This window comes from Aspergillus japonicus (genome assembly GCF_003184785.1).
Source record: "Aspergillus japonicus CBS 114.51 unplaced genomic scaffold BO86scaffold_2, whole genome shotgun sequence".
Taxonomy (NCBI): domain Eukaryota; kingdom Fungi; phylum Ascomycota; class Eurotiomycetes; order Eurotiales; family Aspergillaceae; genus Aspergillus; species Aspergillus japonicus.
In genome coordinates, this window is record NW_020291639.1 from 673,777 (window position 1) to 694,517 (window position 20,741).

The 20,741-nt window shown below is 50.2% G+C and overlaps 6 protein-coding genes across 6 annotated transcripts; 2 read left to right on the forward strand and 4 right to left on the reverse strand.

Moving 5' to 3' along the window:
- Nucleotides 1–609: 609 nt before the first annotated feature.
- Nucleotides 610–3,315, reverse strand: BO86DRAFT_75298 (Zn(II)2Cys6 transcription factor). Its single transcript, XM_025677638.1, has 6 exons — nt 3,139–3,315; nt 2,913–3,089; nt 2,317–2,834; nt 1,798–2,268; nt 813–1,739; nt 610–757 (listed from the first exon to the last, which is right to left on the reverse strand). The coding sequence occupies exons 1-5, from the start codon at nt 3,193–3,195 to the stop codon at nt 830–832; spliced, it is 2,133 nt and encodes a 710-aa protein (XP_025532875.1). The 5' UTR covers nt 3,196–3,315; the 3' UTR covers nt 610–757; nt 813–829.
- A 3,086-nt stretch (nt 3,316–6,401) lies between these two features.
- BO86DRAFT_301768 (glycoside hydrolase family 92 protein) lies at nt 6,402–9,042 on the forward strand (the record flags this gene model as incomplete). The annotated part of the gene is made up of 6 exons (XM_025667510.1): nt 6,402–6,552; nt 6,607–6,639; nt 6,699–6,808; nt 6,861–7,684; nt 7,735–8,418; nt 8,469–9,042. The coding sequence occupies 6 exons, from the start codon at nt 6,402–6,404 to the stop codon at nt 9,040–9,042; spliced, it is 2,376 nt and encodes a 791-aa protein (XP_025532876.1).
- A 586-nt stretch (nt 9,043–9,628) lies between these two features.
- BO86DRAFT_394767 (2EXR domain-containing protein) lies at nt 9,629–10,624 on the forward strand (the record flags this gene model as incomplete). Its single annotated transcript, XM_025673252.1, has 1 exon — nt 9,629–10,624. One exon carries the CDS (start codon nt 9,629–9,631, stop codon nt 10,622–10,624), a length of 996 nt encoding a protein of 331 aa, XP_025532877.1.
- Nucleotides 10,625–12,115: 1,491 nt separating this feature from the next.
- BO86DRAFT_352175 (extracellular dihydrogeodin oxidase/laccase) lies at nt 12,116–14,084 on the reverse strand (the record flags this gene model as incomplete). Its single annotated transcript, XM_025669467.1, has 2 exons — nt 12,535–14,084; nt 12,116–12,480 (listed from the first exon to the last, which is right to left on the reverse strand). Exons 1-2 carry the CDS (start codon nt 13,946–13,948, stop codon nt 12,116–12,118), a joined length of 1,779 nt encoding a protein of 592 aa, XP_025532878.1. The 5' UTR covers nt 13,949–14,084.
- A 4,067-nt stretch (nt 14,085–18,151) lies between these two features.
- BO86DRAFT_394769 (DUF3140 domain-containing protein) lies at nt 18,152–18,677 on the reverse strand (the record flags this gene model as incomplete). Its single annotated transcript, XM_025673253.1, has 3 exons — nt 18,152–18,353; nt 18,467–18,589; nt 18,649–18,677. The coding sequence occupies 3 exons, from the start codon at nt 18,675–18,677 to the stop codon at nt 18,152–18,154; spliced, it is 354 nt and encodes a 117-aa protein (XP_025532879.1).
- Nucleotides 18,678–19,049: 372 nt separating this feature from the next.
- On the reverse strand, nt 19,050–20,536 carry BO86DRAFT_414976 (putative protein kinase; the record flags this gene model as incomplete). The annotated part of the gene is made up of 5 exons (XM_025674879.1): nt 19,050–19,240; nt 19,300–19,459; nt 19,526–19,827; nt 19,890–20,224; nt 20,292–20,536. 5 exons carry the CDS (start codon nt 20,534–20,536, stop codon nt 19,050–19,052), a joined length of 1,233 nt encoding a protein of 410 aa, XP_025532880.1.
- Between the last annotated feature and the right edge of the window lie 205 nt (nt 20,537–20,741).

Sequence of the window (20,741 nt, forward strand, 5' to 3'; positions counted from 1 at the left end):
CTTATTTAACTAAGTTGGCTTTCATATAACTAGCACCAGGCCTCTAAATTGCATATGAACTAAATCTAGAAGTATACAATCACAATCCATTACTTGGCACCACAAAGACAAGAATCTAATAATTTTATTTGACTATAACTTGATATAGACAATTGTTTGTTTTAGTTTATACTATGCTGAAGCAGAAAATAGACTTATGGCCAAACTACACTCTTCTGGCCCTTTTTACTGCGTGGAATCACCAATCAATGATCCTTTTTTCGCAAAATCTCGCGCCGAGACCACGAACTATATCGAAGGGATGTCAACGTTTGGCTAACCAAGCCACCCCAAGTTACCTATTTGCCCCTGTAGCCAGAAATCGTCCAGTGAGTCGAAGTCGAGTTCAGTAGGCGGAACAGGGTCGTCAAGAAAATCCGTTAACAGAGGGGACTTGAATAGGTGGTCGACAATGACATATGTTTCCTGTGACGGCGGCGCAGCTTCCACCCTTGCCCCTGCAACACATATGAATATCAGATGACACAAAAAAAAGGATTGGAAACCTACCTTTCATTGTGAATATTTGGGAGACGTGAGCTTCTAAGCTGCGGAGCATCTCTACGCCTGTCTTGACCGAATGTGTCTGCGATCTGAAGCGTTCGAGGATCGTCAGGCAATAAGACCAAGACCTGAGCGAAAGGTTTTCCATTGAAAGCTTCGCTCTTAAAAGAGCACAGGCGAGCGACAAGAAGCGCAATGGCGGAAATGAATGTATCTGGGAGGATTAAGGATGAACATGCCTTCAACATGAACATGGTTGCTTTACTCACAATGGGCCTCGCACCAACTACTGATGACTCCACAGCGTCTGCAGCTTCCTCGTCTTCGACTCGGTCTCCCACCCCAGATCCGCCTCGATGCCGCGCAGCAGGTTCACCAGAATCTGGCGTTCCTCCGGCGCTTCGAGGAATTGGCCCACCGCAAACAGCAGCGGTGTCATGTACACACGCGCACAGCTCGACGGTCGCGCCAGCGCGATCCCGATGATCTCCCGGCACCGGTAGTCGACCTCCTTGGTCAGCTCACGATACCCCTGCACGCGGTCGAAGGCGGTGCTTGGAGCTGTGACCGCGTCGGTGGGGCGATTTAGAGACAATGCGAGGCGGCCGAAATGACACACTTGCATCGCATATGCATACGACGGTAAGGAGTAGAAGATTTCAGGAAACGGGACAGGACTTGTCTCGGGCGGATGTGACAGGTTGCGGGGCTTCTCGAGGCGCACGCAAGGGCGGATCGATTCGGGGAGTCGTTCGACCCACGTTTGATACTCGAACGAAAGCCCCAGCCATGTGGACGTCGTGGGATACGGGGTGGAGCCCTCCGAGCCCTCGCTGGATGGAGAGCGAACCAGTTGTTGCAGGGACGATTTCTTCGAGTCGGCTAGAAAGTTGACAACTTTGCATGAGAGCCATGCCAGAGAGTGAAAGGAGAGGTCTTCTTGGAGAAGAAAAGTGTCGCTGGTAGGCCCGATATTCCCTTCGTCATCGAGCGGTATACCGGCAAACCTCCAAAGTTTGAAGTCGCTGGGGTCCAAGTGGGTCTGAATGCGATTGAGAAACGAGCTCAGGTAGTCCTGGCGGGCAAAGTTACAGAACGCCGCAATGACGCCATGTGAGAAGCTTGTAGGGGCTGGTGTCATGTTTTCATATAGGCTGACGATGGATTCGAAGAGCGGTCGGACACCGGAGAGATGTCTATGTTGTCTTCGTTAATCCTCATCAAGATGGTAAAGTTCCACAGGGATAAACTCACGAATGCCATTTCTCTGCCGGCTCATCCATCGATTTGTACAGATTGAGGATAGTCGAAACAGCGAGGGAGTTTTCTAGTTTCTTCCCCAGGGCCGATTGTGTTTGTGGGTCGAAGGGGGCGTTCTTAGATTGGTTCCGCAGCCAGTCATTGATCGTCTCGAAAGGGGATTTCAGTACAACTGAGCTAGATACCGCTGTGTAGGACTCGGAGAGAGCAGTGTTTAGTCGCTGACCAGCCAGGTAGCCGTACATAGTGGCTTTATGCAGCCACTCCGAGTCCGACACATCAGGGTACGTTTCCAGTATCGCAGGAGTCGTGAATAATCCAGTGTTTTCGGTGATCTTCACTCCCTTCATTCGACCGAGGTGTTTCGCGGCCAGAGCAGTGATAGAGTATTGGAGAGCCACATCGTCTTTGGCTCGTAGCGGAACATGAGTCGCAAAGAACTTGCGAGGGTCAGAAAGATCTAACCTGCATACGAATGAGCAAAATGGCAGAACGCGAGAGGGGGAGACAAACCATGGCGCCAACGCCTCGACATAGTATCGTACTAAGAATGATTCTTCATAACCAGAGCCACTTATGAGATCGGAATACATGTCTTGAATGCTCTCATTTTCGTCCGCCTGAGACGGACTGTGCAATGTATGCCCCTTATGTGATGAAGCTTGACTTCGTCGAGGCGCCATCACAGCATTAGGGTAAGATGCGTTATCAAATGCGTGGTTCGAAGTACTTGAGCTTCGAACATCATTCCATTCAGGACCAATGACGGGATCCGAACTTACCATGCCGGTCGGGTCAATCTCTCGACCGGCCCAATCAGGAGTCCGAATAGCGTGACGTGCTTGCATGCTTGCGCCTGGGGAGCTTGCCTGAGACGAAGCCCCTGCTGGGGAGTGCGACACCAGCTGACCTATGCCAAGGGTCAATCCTGATGCAGGCGCTGTTGCTACTCCAGATGAGAATTGACCTGGGCTTGGCATTGTATGCTTGGCGGCGTCATGATTCAAGCTCGAAGGATCGCCCGGAAGCGTCTAGTCACTTGTCAGAATATGACTTTCATATAAAACCTTACACAACTGGATTATTGGAGAGGATAAGTAAGTACATACGTGCGTTGGGGCGCCCATTGGACTGTGGTGACGGTTCGAAGCTTCCTCGCCATGATAAGGGGCGTACCGGCGCCTCACGGCAGCACCCTGGTCGATGAATTTGCGCGTTTGAACATATCCAGGGCAATCTACACCAGCATTGATGCATCGTTGACACTTCGGACGCGCTTCATCACACTGAATGATTTAGCCAGCATTCTAGTCGTGGGCAGAACATTGGACCAACCTTCAGGTGTCTTTTCTTGCACCGCTCGCAGGCTTTATTGGACGGAACTCCAGGCATTGTGTCTGCTGGGTCGACCACAACTCATGAAGGTCGCGTCTTCTGTGGTAGAGTCGAAACGACCCGCATCTCATCGCAAATCAACCGATGGCATGCTCATGGTTCTAGGTGTGGTTGTGGAGATTGTTGATAAGGATAAGGAAGTTGAAGCTGCTAGAAGCTTGGCAACCGGCTAATCCAGCATGGCGATCCTTTGGCTCAAAAGAGGGATGTTTTCCCGCTCATGGAACAACATTGTTCCGCATCTGTTGCACAAACTCACACATTGCACCTCTCCCTGTAACTAAAGATTCATTGACTTTTTATGATTCTTACACTCTTTAGACGGTCATAGTTGCGGGTTTTATAAATAATCATCTCCATGTTTAGGTAGCTTCACAAATCGATTTGTAACAGCAGATTCTTCCCTCTTTCTGAAGCTAAAATATCCTCTTCCAGGTGCACTTCGGGACACAATGATAGTGGTGCTGTGAAGGCCCTTGCAATCAGGAAACAAGATCACTTCCAGCAAGCGCATTAACGCACTTGGGTCATGCTATTGACAGATCCACCACTTTCCATGATGCCACAGTGGAGTCATTCCAGCACTACTCCGATTCACATTGACTTGACGCAACGCAGCAACATAGGCTAGGCCCAGCTCCAGAGGAAGACAAGCAAGGGGAGCCTCGTATTCACGCTCGTCTACTTCAGCTTTCACGCCAGGCGCAGGCACCAGGTTCACACAAATGAGTTGGCGGTCGGAGCCCGTTTCCCACTGCTTGCATCTTTTGAGCCTAAATTTGACTAGCTGTGGCATATGGCTCAGTGATAATAGAATGTCACACCGGTTCCCTGAAACAAGCAAGACCCGATGCATATCGCAATGGCGCAACGATTGCGTTGCCAGCGTGGCGAAAGTGGCGGGTACAGAAACAGGGACTTCCAGTTCGGCCAACGCAAGTAATTCCAGTTCAAGCGTGGAAGAGCCTTGGGGCATATCCTGCTTCACTCCGTCCTCTGCTTCGGGTGCAGGCTGGGTCGCAGAGATTTCGGGTAGGTTAAGAAGGCATGCCAAGAAGTCTGCAGCTAAAGATTGAGCCTTCGTCCAAGTGTCAGGAACCATAGCATCTGGACTCTGAAGGCTAAGACGACGCAGTCCTTGGAGAAGTCGTGTTACCTGTTTCTTTGGAGTAACAAGTTCGCGCAGGGTGCCCGCTTTATAAGCCTTCAGCCCATCGAAAAAGACAAGTAGATTCCTCAATTTGAGAAGCGATGCCTTCCCGAAGCTCTGCACAAGGACTCGTTGAGGGTTGATCGCTTCCAGATCACTTGTACTCAAAACTTCAAGATGAACCACCATAGTTTCGAGATGAGGTAAGCAGGACAAGACATCTGGCAGCTGGATCGTGAGCTTTTCCCAGCTCATTCTTTCGGAACCGTGGTCAGGGCCAATTAGATGCATCTGGCGGACATGTACCGCATACGGACTGTAGCAGATCTCATCCCATAGCCCCCCTCCCCACGATAAGATCCGAAAGAAGTGTTTGGAAGCAAAGTAGCAGAAGGTTTTGTTGACCAGTCGTAAACTGGCCAGATCATGCATCGGGATTGAATCAATATGGGATAAGCCGACACCAAAACAATATATGGCGTCTTAACCAGCAATATAGGCTACAATCTGTGAGCAATAGTCAGCTTAAGCGTCTTATCTCGATTTCAGAGTGGCCTTACAATGCCAATGATCTCAGCTGGGAGGTCCATGTTTGTAGACAGTTTCTTAGTTTCAAGGGGGTTGCAATGAGTGTAGAAGGGGAGAGTGTGTGAGAAGGAACATGGGAAGAGAAAACGATGTTTGCAAGAGTGCCATAGTAAGCATCTGTTGGATCTATGAGTATCTCTTTGTGCGATGAAGTGAATGATGAGGACTTGCTGCTATATCTCCAAAAAAAGCCTAGCGGCTTTGTTTCCCAAAATGGCAGTTACTAAGACTTACGTACTAGGTAACCCACTGCCTCCCTACACATACTACATACTCAAGTTCTCTCATCATCCAAAGATGGCTGCACTATAGAGAAGGAATAACATTTACAGACCTAAGCTTCATCAAAGACTTTTACTGTTATTGTATGCTAAGCCCTCCCCTCCACATCTGATGTAACCTCCGCCTACCATGTGTGCAGGGTTGGACTGTTATAGCACAATACTTGCTAGCAAGTCAGCCGACGCATCGTCCCCGCACGCAAAACGACGCAGAGTATCACAAGGACAGATCAAGTGTACACCATGAGACTACACAAAGAGCATTGATCAACACTTTCAAGGACATAATCATGGTATGAGCTTTTCAACTTCGAGTTCTTTGCCTGGGATCTATAGTGACTGCGGCTAATTGCAAACACGCTTCATCAGGCGCTGCACATCGCACGAAAATGGCGTCTGCCTCACATGCGCCTTGCGCCTTCGAGAAGACACCTTTACGCCTCCAAAAAGAAAAAAAAAAAACAAAAAAACAAAAAGCGGTTCTATTGACTATCGTTGATTGTTATCGCGAAAAGAGACTTGTGTTTCAAATAAGCTTAATAGGAACAAAGCTCGGCATGCAGCACGAGGTCCAGCGACGGCGGGAGTCAACCTTCACATCAGGTATAAAAACGTTTTTCTCCTTGAGATAAACAAGCCAACGTTTCGGCAAAACTGTGTTCTCTGTTATTGTCGCTTGCGGCGCTCTAGTGACCGAGGCCCGACCAAGGAGTCATGGGATGACACCAAAAACTTGTCCTGAAGCTAACAAGGGATAAATCGACTCATAAGAAACATCCCTCGACTAAGAACGTGAAAGCATTGGACGATCCTGAATCTCCGCCCTTCGGTACTCGGAAGCGACCATCCCTTGCAGAAACTGCCAGCCTAATGTCGAGGTTGTGTTACATGCAGTAGCTTGATTATGGTTACATGGCCGGCTGGTCTATACCCATCCATGCAGCCAGTTTGGGATATGACTAGGTTCAATGGCAAGTTAGAAGAGATATGGCTCAATAAATAAAACACAACCAGATGTGAGCATCGATGAGCTTTGATTCGACCGCATTGGTGGCTTTCATTGTTTTAAGAAGAGTGGTTGCCCCCCCCTTTGTTGTTGCGGAATGTTCCTAAACACTATATTTTCAGTTCATCCCCACAACTCTCAATCCATCAAGCTAGGGCTTAGATGATCTTACCTGATAATGGTTCCAGCTTCTTTTTTAAGGCTTCTTGAATTGCTTGGACTGACAGCGTTAGCTTCTGCTTCTGTGACCCGACGAATAGTCGACGATTCGAGCGTGTCCTTTGATGTACTTGACTACATTGACCCGCTAATTGGAACTTCCAATGGAGGTAGGTATATGGCATTGCCATGAAAGGGCATCCCAAAGTTGACAATATTGATAGGCCATTCATTTGCGGGCGCAACCTTGCCCTTTGGTACGTCCTAATCTGATTAGCTTACATCTGGCTGTATCTGACAGCTGGTTTCTGTGCAGGCATGGCCAAAGCAGTAGCCGATACTCTTGGTGAGAACCAGGCCGGATTTGCCTATGACACGCAAAATGTTTCTGGGTTCTCTCATATGCACGACTCTGGGACTGGTGGTGTAAGCTCGACCTTCCTAGCCGATGGTTGAGCTCCTCAATAACTATTGGCAGTCTCCATCCCTGGGCAACTTTCCTATCTTCGTACACCCAAGCTGTCCCAATGATGACCTGGATCAATGCGCCTGGCAGCAATCAGTGCGAGCCACAGCCTGGTCATCGCCCCAGGCTCGACCAGGATATTTCTCGATCTCATTAGACAGCGGCATCTTTGCTGAGATGACCGTCACTAACCATTCTGCGCTATATCGTTTCACATTCGAGAACACTCCTAGCGAAACATTCAGTCCTGTCGTCCTCGTCGACCTTATGGATCTTCCCCAGTCTCGCACCAATGGGACGGCGTCAGTAAATCCATCTACAGGCAGACTGACAGGTAACGGCACCTTTAGTCCTAGCTTTGGCATTGGGACGTATGACCTACATTTCTGCGCGGACATTAGAGGAGCACAAGTCCGAGATACTGGCGTCTGGCAGAACAACCGGGCGGGTCTCAACCAGACGTTCTTATCACTAACATCGGATGGCAGCAATTCTGCATCGACCCTAAGTGGTGGTACATTCGTCAGGTTCAATGCCCCTACAGCAAATGAGACGATCCTTGTCAGGGTAGGTGTAAGCTTCATCAGCGTGGATCAAGCTTGTGCCAATGCAGAGAACGAACAACCCAATTTTGACTTTGCTGGCACGGCATGGGCAGCGGAGAGTGCCTGGAGGGAGAAACTGAGCGCAATCAGTGTTGATACAGAAGGCACATCGACAGACCTGCAGAAAGTGTTCTGGAGTGGTATTTATCGCGCAATGATCAGCCCACAGGACTACACTGGGGAGAACCCACTCTGGCAGAGTGACGAGCCTTACTATGACAGCTACTATTGGTAAGTAGCGCCGTGCTTCCAGCCAAGCTTCGTCTAACATATTTGCTTAGTATCTGGGACTCCTACCGCGGTGTACATCAACTGCTGACACTGGCGGATCCTCTTTCGCAGTCATTGATGATACGGAGCCTTATTGACATCTATCGTCATGAAGGCTATCTCCCTGACTGCCGCATGTCACTCTGCAAAGGCTACACCCAGGGAGGCTCCAATGCAGATGTCCTCTTGGCCGAGGCCCTCCTGAAGAACGTGAGTAATATCGATTGGGAGACTGCGTACGAAGCCGTGGTGAAAGATGCCGAAGTCGAGCCGTCCAACTGGAATGTTGAGGGACGGGGTGGCCTGACTAGCTGGAAGACACTTAATTATATACCAACAGATGACTTCGATCCGTACGGTGTGGGACTGCACACACGGAGCATCTCACGGACAGTTGAGTACGCCTACGATGATTACTGTATTGCTCAAATGGCCCGGGTCCTAGGCCATGAGAGCGACAGCGAGAAGTATTCACAGCGCGCCAGAAATTGGCATAATATGTTCAAAGACGATCAGAGCTCAACCATCAGTGGGGTGAACACTGGTTTCACTGGCTTTCTTCAGCCACGCTACCCGAATGGAACATGGGGATACCAGGACCCGATCTTCTGTAGTCCGCTGCTGAGTTTTGACTCGTGCTACCTGAATGCTAATGGCCATGAAACTTATGAGGGCAGCGCTTGGCTTTACTCATTGTGAGTATGTCTGATGCTTCGAGCTCAGATGAGAGCTAATTATCTTTTAGTTACGTCCCGCAAGACATGGCTTCTTTGATCGAGCAACTCGGTGGGCGTGAGACGTTTGTCTCTCGACTTACGTACTTACACAGTTCAGGCCTCCTCTACGTCGGCGACGAGCAAGCATTCCTCACCGTTCATCAATTCCACTACGCTGGACGCCCCGGACTGTCCACAAAGCAGGCACATGCATATATTCCCTCGCAATTCAACACCTCAGTCTCTGGTATCCCGGGCAACGATGACGGCGGAGCCATGGGGGCGTTCGCAGCTCTAAGCATGATGGGACTGTTTCCAGTCCACGGGCAGGATGTCTACCTAATCAACCCACCGTTCTTCAAGGAGGTCAGGATTCTGAACAAAGTCACAAGCAAGACCGCCACAATCCGAAATGTCAACTTCGATCCGACGTATCAGTCAATCTACATCCAGAATGCCACCCGAGATGGTCAACCATGGACCAGGAACTGGATTAGCCATGACTTTTTCACGGAAGGTGGAGTGCTCGAGCTTGCGCTGGGAACTGCAGAGAGCGACTGGGGGACCCGAGATGAGGATTTGCCTCCGAGTATGAGCGGTTGAGGCGTCATGTTTTCGTGATAGAGAATGGACCAGATTCGTCACCACCCAATGGATTGCCATCTACTGTCTAGCTGCAACAAGCCTTTTGAGAACTGTCATCACAATGACTACTTTCTTTGCATGCTCCAATTTTTGGGATCAAAAAATCTCCCAACGCGATGATTATCGAATTTATCCTTCCTGTCGTCGTGACAAAACACTTGCTCTAAGAAGGCCACCGAGACCAGCTAGAAGAAGGTACCGGCCTAGCCTCAGGTCAAGCCCTTCTGCTACGGACTACACCCTTCACGCAGTACTCTAGGTCATTGAATACTGAGAATCGCCCCTAGACTCTTTGAGAGTCTATTGAGAACGTCGGCTTAAAACAAAAGACTAGTAAGGAATTGACCCTTTTTATCATTCCCTTTGTGCCAGTCCAACCAAGCACGAAACACATGTATATACTCAGACCTATACATCCGGAAGCCTGCTTGACAGTATATAAAATGATGAGTAGCAGCCAAACTCAAGACAAGACCATCAGCTTTAACAAACTACACAAGGCTCACGTCTACAATCGACCCTGAAAGTGGTGTAAGTTCAAGCCATGAAGATCATCAACCCGGTCCGAGACTCGCAGTCTCCCCGCACGAAACGCCTAACAACTTTCCATCCCTTCCTTAGGCTTCCAGCCGAGCTACAGCTCCAAATCTGGGAGATGTCCCTCGAGGACTATGGGCTTCTCCGGTTGAAAGACTCCGATGTCATAAGTCTCTATCCGATGAACCTGAGATTCTTGGACAGCGCCCCCGGTCAGCAGCCCGAAATTAGACGACGGCTCCACATCCCGGTCCCACCCCTCAAGCAAGTCTGCCATACATCCCGCCACACTGCTGAGAGGTGGCTCAATCGAGAATTGGCTCGCTACGAAGTGCTCCGGGCGGCGGAATGCTGCGACCCTCCCGACAAAGACGACTCACACTCCCCGTTAGAGAGGCTTTGGATATTTTCCTTGGTCCGAAAAACCCAGCAAGACCACGAGAAAAGGATCGTGCACTACACGACCAACTGCTGGCAGAGCTCTTGGGAAGCCGGCTTGGACTATGGAAGTAACCAGGTCTACGTCTCGCCGGACGACTACCGGCAAGTGCGGGCGCAATGGGAAGGGGGCTACCTGCCGAAGCTGCTATGGCATCGCCGCCGCGGCCAGCAGCGGAGGCGGTGGTGCAGCTGGGAGCTGACCGTGCCGCTCGAGGTGCTGCAGCTCGATCTTGACGCGCTTGTAATACTGTTTGGCAATGCCGTCTGTGGACTCCATGACTTATATATCGTCGTCGACGGGCTGCCGCGAGGTCGCGCCGGCGGGCACATCAAGACTACGGACTGGGTGGTGATTGACCGGGAAACGCCAAAGTATCGCCACGGGAAGCAGCTAGTGCGGGAGCCGCTGGGAAATCACCTCGCGTGGGATGACGGGGAGAGTATCTTTAAGCAAGAGGTCTATGACCTGATCGAGGCTGCGGCCCGTCGGGTGACCATTTCCACCTGGGGGGATTTCAAGGTCATCCCTGTGGTGGCGGAGCATAGATTTCGGCTTAGGTAGTCGTCTTTTTTGTTGACTCTCTTGTAATCACATTCCCTGTCTAGGCCTTGTGACAATGGTAGATAGTGGATGTCCATGAACTAGTTCAGCACAACCACCTACCTCCCACATAAATGCATAATCTAGGTAGGTAATCCAACCCTGTGTACGTTTACTTGACTAAAATCCAATTTAATCAGTATACCAAACCAATCTCAACACCAGAGCATTCAGACGCCCAAAAGCCCAGCAAGCCCAGCACGAAGTCAAAACAAGCTCATCCACAGCCCACCAACATATCGCCCCAACCTTAATGCCCTGCCCCAACCTTAAATCCCCGACCAGTCAAAGCATATCCCGTGAACTCAGCGATGCAGCCCACGTACGCAGCTGCAGGAACCTTCCTGTTTCGCGTACAGGACAGAGATATTGTACCTGGGGACGCGTGGCCTGGGCCAAATGCAGGAACCATCAACCCACCTTCCAGTACTGTACACCTTATCTAACCTTCCGTGTCCACAGGACAGTACAATACCGAGGGCCAAGCCACGACAGATCGGGTCAGATTGGCTAGGCAGCAACGTTATCTAGTAAGCTCGATTGGGCCTGGGCTTCGGGGTGTGTATTGTCCCTCACTCATCCTGTTTTGATGGCTCGTGCAGTCGGATTGATTGATATTTATGAGGGAGTATACGTTTCGCGAGAAAATGTGGGATTCAGGATGGTGTAAGGTAATTCAATTGCCTGTTGACGGGCTGCTGTGAAGGCTATGTATGATTGTAGGCGGAGGATGGGTGGATGGGTGGTATCCAGTGCCATCCAATGTCATTGGGGGTATTGGTTGCAGATATGACTATTGTAGTAAAGGGTGATACTGGAATCGAATCGACCCCCCAGCCCCAGCCCCAGCCTACCTTCCCTGGGTGATATTGTACTCTATTGCTGAATCATCGAGGCTGAGGTTGGCTCCACCTAGCTCAGGTCTAATCGCTTGATCAAGGATATGTACTCTAAGCTACGTCCTGAAATGTGAGAAATGACAGTTTCATCGAAGACAGAAGAGGATGAAAAGCCCAGGGGAAAAGATCCAGGCTTTTGTCGAGAGAGATGCTTTCCACACCGTCATTCTTTCTCTGCTTAGTTTGAGATGGCGAGCCAGTATGGTCTAGACTTGAAAGTGGACCGGCACAACGACTCCAACTTACAGGCACAGCTCGCAGAAGGGAGATGAAGAACTTATAACTTGCATCGCTATGCAGTAAGTTGGATACATTCCCAAGACCAGATTTTCCCTGCATGGCTATCATGGCTATCGTCAATCGCCACTGAACTCAGAATCATGCACACCCCTATCATTTCCTCCCAAAATGTAACCATTATTGAAACATTAAGACATTAAATCATATCATCCCGCAGTCATTTTCACATCATCAATCATAAGCAAGAAAAAGAAAGAACGAACGAACGAACGAGCACCTCGGTCAGAGGCCAAACCCGCCATACTAACCCCAATCAGATCCCAGACTCATACGGCCCATGATCGCCTCGGTGCTGGAACCCGTAGGGATTCGTCTCCGCCCACTCATTCCAAGCATTACACGTCTCTTCCAGGACATCTCTGTCTAGAAATTGCTCAAACTCACTCTGTCGCTCGACAATCTGCTGTGCGAATCCCTCCGCCGCGTGGAAGCCAATGTGGCAGTGGATCAGCCATGCTCCGGGGTTATCAGCCTCAAACCCGATGACGACGTAGCCACCCTTGCCGTTCGCTGCGGGGAGGTTGAGGGTGTCGCGCCGCGTGGGGTTCTCCGTTTGCAGCTTCACGGTGGAGGGATCGTAGGTACCAAGGCCTTGGGCTAGGATGTAGAAATCGTGGCCTGATGAGGTTTGGTTAGTCGGGGTCATTGCGAGAAGGCATAATCAAAACTCACCGTGTAGATGGATGGGGTGAACGGCAGGAATGGTCGTCTGAATAATCAGCACGGTCCATTGATTCGCAACGCTCGCCTGGATCACTCCCTGGCCTGGCTCCCAGCTGGACTTCTTAGGAGCATTAGAGGTTTGTAGTAGGGTCGGGTCACTCCAGGAGGTATTGAAAATTTCACCCCCCATCTTCCATAGGTAAATTGGTGGCTTGCCAATGCCTCCGATGCCAGTATCAGAGGTTACCGTGTGCGCCTCGCCGAGGTCTGCGTTCAAAGCAAGCTTCGGGACAAGGGTCGACGTGGGAAAATCCTGACAGTCGACATCGCCTCCATAATCCCATTTCTTCGACTGCGGATCTGAGTTTGGGTTGGACCCCTTGTAACGCAAAATGCCTTTGATGTTGTCTGCCGCCGTGTTGTTGCTGCAGTACGACTGCGGCATCGCGCGAATCCAGTAGTTATCCAGTCTTTGATTGGCGGTCACGATGATATCGTACCGCTGACCCATTCCGATCGGGACATGATTCGTATTGAATGGCACCATTGGGACAAAGTCGGCCGCGATCACGGTGAGGTCATGATTGTCGATCGAGAACTTGAACTGCGTGTGCATGGCAGTATTGATCAGACGGATCCGATATCTCCGGCCCGGCACAAAGGTCGTCTGGAATCGTCTGCCGACAGTAGGGCCGTGCGTAGGAACCCAAACATTCGTCCCATTTAACAGACCCGTCACCATGGTAGGCAGCTGGCCACTATTGAGATCCTCTTGATAATAGCTATAGTAGGTCTCATGAAGCCAGTCACTCAGAAACAGAACGCCCAGGTCTTGATCATAGTCAGCCGTTGAAGGGCCGTGAATCACGATGCCTCCGTAAACGCCCTCCCAAGCCTGGAGAGAGAAATGCGAATGGTACCAGCTTGAACCGTACTGCTCTGCCTTCCAGACATATGTGTAGCTTGATCCAGGAGGTACAGGGCATTGAGTCAGAGCTGTTACTCCATCCATTTGGTTATTGTTGAGCTGCCGAATTCCATGGAAATGGATGGCAGTGCCGTTGTTTTGCATGCGATTCGTGACATGCACCTTCACAGTATCTCCCCAGTTGGCCTCAATGGTTGGGCCTGGAAATTGCCCATTGACAAGAAGCACCTGCCGCTCGACCCCATCAGGTGCACGAGTGGTATTAATGATGTCGAAGAAATACTCCCGCACAACGCCTGTATCCGGGGCAGTCTTATAATAATTTGTATTGATGTCAAATCCTTTCCAAGGCACCTGAGAGTTCTGTAACGACTGACTCTGATTTGCGGCCCTTGCTTCCAGCTGAGACGTCTGTTTGAATGGAAAGAGATCGTGCGTAATCGGACTGCTCAAGGCCAATGAGGCCAGGAGCCATAGAAGTAAAAGAAAATTCATTGAATAACGAGGGGAATGGAAACGAGGACCACAAACGAATAGACCGATTACTGATTATCCTGACATGGAACCCCTCCTTGGACCCACGGCTTTATACTACCAGCAAGCAGGGTGAGCCGGTGACCGTAATGTTGAGCCTTGGCCTGTTCAGGATTCCAATTCGGTTCATATTGTCTGCTCTGTCTCCATGAATCAGCCTTCCGGTTTGTCTCGCCCGGGAAAGACTGATTTGCAGGGCTCGGTGACTTCCATGCAGCACTGGCCTTGACAGGTCTTCCGACCCATCGTTCATACTTGGATCTAAAATAGCCCTAATGCAAGCAATCCCCAGCTGTACGGATCTCCACCCAGTCATATGAAAGCCCATGGAGACATCCAATGACGGACATGACGGAGTTCTGAAATGACCGCTAGCGCAGCAACTCAGTGATTTCTTGGATGGCAATGTTGCGAGAAGGAAATTCAAGCCTCAATTTCTGATTTGCAACTAACTCATGCTCATATCTGACCTCGCAAGCCCTGCTTGAAAAGGAATGAGCCTTGACCTCGTGGCATTTCGACTTCTGCATGATGGCCGGCCCAAGGCTGTGAATAAGCGACCATGGATCGCCATCCCAGGGAGAAACTCAGTCTCTGGAACCTCGCCTATGAGATATGTGAGCGTTCAGACCCCGGAAATGCATATTTAACATTGAGTTCAAGCGGATTGGCCGGAGCACTTGTCGGATTACAGCCAATTCTCCTTCCAAGAATGATATATGTCATGATTCATGTCTTGGACAATTCAGAAGCCGACTACTATGGCGCCCACTGTGCACCGGAATTCTCGCATTACTGCAAGCTCGACAGGTAGAGGTCATTTTCACCCGCACTATTTACCGTCCGCCAGCACATGGCATGCCTGACGCTGATATCGGGCGCGTTGGGAATGGTGCTGACCGCTAGTCGCCTTTTCCTGACACCGCTCAGACATACTCCCTTCCGCTCGACGTATCAGATATCAAGTCCTCCCGCGAAGAGCTCGAATGGCGGCTCATCACTCACAGTTCCGGTCTTGAGGGTGGAGCAACCCATGGGGCTCATTGTGTTAATTTTAGAACCTGGGTGAAAGTGACTTTCTGAAGCAAATAGCTTGACAGGCGAGAAACTTTCCGTTAGAGGAGATTTTGTTTGGAAACTTAATGACGTGGGGCCTTGCACCTTGCTAGATAGAAGATCCTTGGCCAATTGTGGGAAGACACCGCAGCATCGGGGCCAGGCGAGCATAGTGGCCTTGGCGATTGGGGCGGAATTTCTGCTAACAGGCAGGAAAGGACGTAGGTCACCCCAGTGGATGTGGAGTCTCGCTTGAGGGCACCCAGGTGACCGCGTTGCATAGAAAGATAAGAAGAACAAATTCCAAAAAAGGAGGGTAGCAAAAGAGAATGGGGAAAAAAAAAGCAAAATTAAACCACCCACATCCAGGGCCAAGCAACTAAGGGATCCGCCTTGCCAGGCATTTTCCAGGCCAACATTGAAGAGTCATATTCTCAACGAAAGCCTCTGGTGCAGTAGGCTTATCCCGGGCCCATTGTAAGGCACTAAGTCACGAATCTTGGCCTTGTATAGATTGGCAAATAAAGCGGCCCCGCAAGCCACGAATGCACTTTATACGAACCCGATTAGCGAAACCACGCCAGCTAAACCCACTCGGGCCGTATGACGTGACTAGTAGAATAGCGGCTCAAGCCAAAATCCGAGCTCAAAGTTAGAGATAGGAATAATAGCCAAGCTCAAGTTCCTCAACCCATCGGAGAGCCCGAATGGGAGTTGAGGACCTGGCCGAAAGCTACGAGTTCATGCCCTGCATCAACGCCAGGGGCAGTCGGTATGCGCTGGCAAAACGCCGCCAGCTCTGCTCCCTCCTTTATGAGGGGTAAAATACACCGAAAATGAGCTGGACATGACTTCATGGCTTATTCCCTGAAAAAGACATCAAGCGTCAGGGACTCGAGAAGATACGGGGGCGCGCTCATGGCGCACAGAATGCCTTGCGGTGGGTTCGAATTGGCGAATCTGGATTCCAGCTACTATACTGTCGGATGAACCGACCCAACGGTAATTTTTATGTCTGAGTAACGCTCTCTCGGTTCGGGGGGAATGAGAATTGTCGCACGCACAAAGGACCGACCCGCGTGGTGCACTCCGCCACGTGCCCGGCTGATTTTGAAGCCAACCAAGTGCGCGCTGCGATCTCACTAGACCAAGTCCTGGTGGTAGGGAGGCATAATGATTCATGCGCAAGAACAAATTTGGGGGACACTTGACGAGAGCAAGACCATTCGCGAGAATCACCAATATCCGGGGACTTAGTAGCATGAACTATGCTTCTTGCTATGTGTATTCAGCTGCCAGGGTGGAGTCTTGGTCCTGCACTATTCCTGGTCCAGTACTGAGGCGGCTTGCTGGACCCGGGGATCTTGTGATCGGTTGTTCTTTATTGGAAAACGCTGGGACATTCTGTCCAGGACTGTCACTGCAGACTAGTAGAGTGGGATCGCGTGCCCCAATTGTTTAGCGTTGAGAGGATGCCGCTTAGAAATCGTGCTAACTTGTGCTATTGGGCATTAGGACCTTCTGCTAAGCACCACCAAGACGCGGCACACGTGGAGCCTTGGGTTGTTTAATTCTTTGTTTTTGGGTGAGAAATTGCCCTTCAGTGTTTGTACATCGTATTCGGATGACCACCTAAGACGCAAAGGAGTTTTTCTTAGCCAGTAATGCAGTCGTGGGTGGGTGCCAAGTTGTTGACCTACAGATCGTGGCATGACAGCCAATCGTGAAATCAGGACCTCGATGCACGAGTAAAAGTCAGGCTGCTGAAGTTCTGGTAGCTGTACTAGTAGTTACTAGCTGATAAGCAGATCAAGGATCGGCAATTTAGTCCTGGAGCTGTGGAGGAGGAGTGACCGGGGTGCGGTGGGAGGATGAGGAGGGGAAAGCAAGCAGCTGGGAGAGTTAACCGAAGATGGCGATCTTTGACGGGCAGGCAAGGCAGGCACTGGCGGCCATTCTCCACGTTGTTGGGGATCACGCCATCTCCGCCTTCACCTTTGTTTTGACCTACAACCAAATCCTTGGGACTATCTTGGCTGCAAGCAAAGCCCATGACTAGATTGTTGTCTCGTATATCGCGAGGTTGCCCCCATTCCGTCCATAACGCTCTGCCCTCTTTCCCGCAAAAGGCCGTGCAATGATTACCTCGACGCTGCAGCATGTGAAAGGCCAGCCAAGCGGTCACCCAATTCTTACAATTCTTACGGTGTGGGACATACCTTGATCAGCAGAGGTCGGCAAACTGACAAGAAAACCCAAGACCTACAAGTCAGAGATCTAGAAGCCTCTGAGCTCGGCTCTCACCAGAGTGTACAGTACTTGCGCAAAGCCGAGCGGCCTGTGCGGGGACTAGCCGGGGTATTATGAAGCTATCGCGACGCCAATTACGTACTCCTGCTCAGCTACGCCAGAAATCTTCTTGCTCTGCACCGCAAATAAATCGCACGCATGATGCTCTGTTGATATGATGGACTGGTGTGAAGCAGGGCGATAGAAGACGTGCGAAAGGAGCACAAGTACCAGTGATGCCGATGAACCGACGATTCCCACCGTTGGCCTGCTTGCGATGGTTGCCATTTCCACACACTTGGAGCAAGAGATCGCAACACACAGGGTCCTTTTATTACCGGAGATGATTCTGCGGAGTTAATGGCAATAGCTGATCGACATACGCCGACGCCTGCGTGCAGCACCGCCGTTAGTGCGACCGGTCCGTATGTGAGATATATGAGGATCTATCTAGTGAGTGGACTAGTTCCATAGCTTCGATCTTTTCTGACAGGCATTATAAGATTAATGGGCATTTAGAAAAGAAGGTAGAGGCGGTACTACAAAGTGCGATTCTCGACACTTGCTTTCGGCGTCAGATCAGAACTATGCAACGCCTCAATGTAAGATGATTCCTGCTTAACTAGTTATCCCCTGCGCCTCTACGCTGATCTAATCCCAACACCTAAATGATACACTAATATTACACCTAAGACAGCTACAGCTCGACGAGAATTGTCTTACAAAATCCACACTATATCCACACAATAATCATACCCGTAACCTATTTATACACATCCAAACAAGAAAACAAACCCCTTCCAGAACAAGTAACAGCCCTCACTCCTTCAGCGGGTCATGGCCCCAGTTTTTCAAAGACCGATAGCTCTTACTATCGGTGTTCTGCTTTGCGGTCTCCTCCTGGGCCAGATGCCGCTTGCAGTACGACACCACCCTCCGCATATGATTGATGTCCTCATCCGAGTACTTGGACGCATCCTTGGATGGGTTGCTTTCGAGAATGTCCACGATTTTGCGACCACTATCAACCAAAAAAAAAAAAAAGAGACACACTCAAGCTCAGCATACATGCGACATTACACGCAGGGCTACATGGATGATCCCTGACGCAAAAAACTGAAGAAGTCGGCTTACCTCTCATGCCCGATCGTCTCGCCTGACTCACTATCCTTGTTCCAGCCGGAGGATTGGGACTGTTCCTCTTGGAGCCAGTCGCGAAGCTCGTTGGGGGTCATGTTGACCAGCTCATTGAATTCGCTGGGGGGGGGGGGGTTTGGTCAGCGCTAATTTCATTGGGATGGCTATTCTATGCTTACTCGATAACCGTGTCCTTGCTTTTAACCATTTTGGAGTTGATTGATTGGGATTGGTTTGTGCTTTTAGGGATAAAAAGTACGGGGTACCTCAGCTGTTGAACTACCAGCTGTTTTGTACCTTCTGCCGGTCAGGCGTGACGTCACCCCTTTCCGCGAGCAAACACCGGCGTCATCGTGTGTAGTGCATCTGAGTTGGCGGTCGGTTCCGAGATTCGATCATAGATTCTGCGGAGAATTTCACCAAGTTAGGTAGAGTTTAATAGAGTTTGATCGACCGCAAAATTTGGTTTGATTCTCGTGGTTCGGGGCAATTCGGTGACCAGTTAGAGCATTTCTTGATACCCCTCGATGGAAACCCATGCAGTACAGAAACACGCTGTGCGCGATAGAATGCCTGATGCTCAATTGCGCGTATGCCTACAGATCCACTCATCCTCCAACAGTTCTCTCGCTGAGCTACGCTGGGCAGGGTCCCACTGCAACATCTTCCGCACTAGGCGCAAGAAATCGGCCTTTTCCTGCCCTTCGAGGGTCGTTTCCCTCTGCTCAAGCGAGATTGGTTCTTTCAGTGGGATACCAGCACAGAATTCACCTGTAATGCCAGACGGGATGAGCGGAACTCTGAAGTTATCACAATGGAAATTCCCTTACCTTCATCAGAGAAGAACTTGTGTCTCAGCCGGCCTCGAGCAAGCAGGCTGGATGGAGGAGGTCCAAGCAGGCGAATAATTTCTGCGAGATGAGCCCTACTTCGATAAGTCTGGTATTCCGGGTCGTATCCGGTGAACAGGGATCCGCCTTCAAACACATTCTAGATCTGTGAGAGAAGAGAGAAAGTCAGCAAGGTCGCGACCAGGATCATCAGTCATTTGCTTACCATGCAACCAACATTCCAGATATCAACACTATACGTCCATGGGACCTCGAGGATCACTTCTGGTGCGCGGTAGATATCGGGTTGAATATCCTCTAGGTGCTCCACATCACCAGGCATAGCTGAGCCAAAGTCACAAAGGACCGGGGCACCCCATTCCCCTGGCAGTCCCAGCTCCCGGGACGCGTAGATAGTTCTGCCATCGAGCTCTTTCCTTGGGCTAGGGGTTTCAAGCTCTTCTTCAACAAGACCACGAAAGACAGATTCATCTCCAACCCCGCACATGATATTGTCAGCCTTGATATCTGATACACTTGAGGTATTAGTATGGTGATGAGACAGTTCATGTTGTTGAAGAATCATATACCAGTATGTATAATTTGACACTCGGTATGCAGATAGTCCAGCGCCAAGAATACGCGCTTAAGGATGAATGCGAGGACAGGCACAGGCAGTCTCCGCACCGGATTCCGGTACAAGAAGGTCAAGACATTGTCCCATAAGGGAGGATGTACAAGACAACGATGCTTATCATGGGTCCCATTGATATCAAACGAGTCAAGTAGTGGTCTAACAGCGCCACGACCTGGGTGATTTCTTGAGCCACTCTCTAGCCGTTTGTACATGTTAAGCTCATCATCCAGATGCTGCCCAATCGATGCAGATGTGATGTAGATCTTGAGGGTCACATAGCGACGGTAGCTGGCGTTTGGCTCATCGATGGGTTACTTTGAAATTTCTGGTTCTATAAGTAGCAAGGAGTGCTCACCTCATGTCCCGCGCAAGCCACACAGTCGAGCTAGTCCCGAATCCAGATTTTCCCACGACCTGATATTGTCCCTTAAGAACTTCACCTATCCGAGTCGGATGGTAGTGAGACGCAACAAAGTCAGGCATAGTCTCTTCCTCGACTTTGTGGCTGGAAGGGATAGGAACGAAGTTCGCGTTGGAGAAATCAAGGGGCTTCCATGGCGGTCTCAGCCGGGGTAAAGAGCGTATTAATGACTTGAGCATCATATAAATCTTAACAAATCTGTAGCTTCAGTAATTGTGTCAGAGCTGTGTCTCATCATGTGGGCGATGAAAACCAGCGTCAATCGGAATGACGGAATGGGGGCAAGAAAGGTAGCTGGATAAGGTGACAAGGATCGCCCGTCACGTGAGACAGATTTGCCAAACAGTGATCTAGTCTGTCTATATGGTTACTTCCTCTATAACA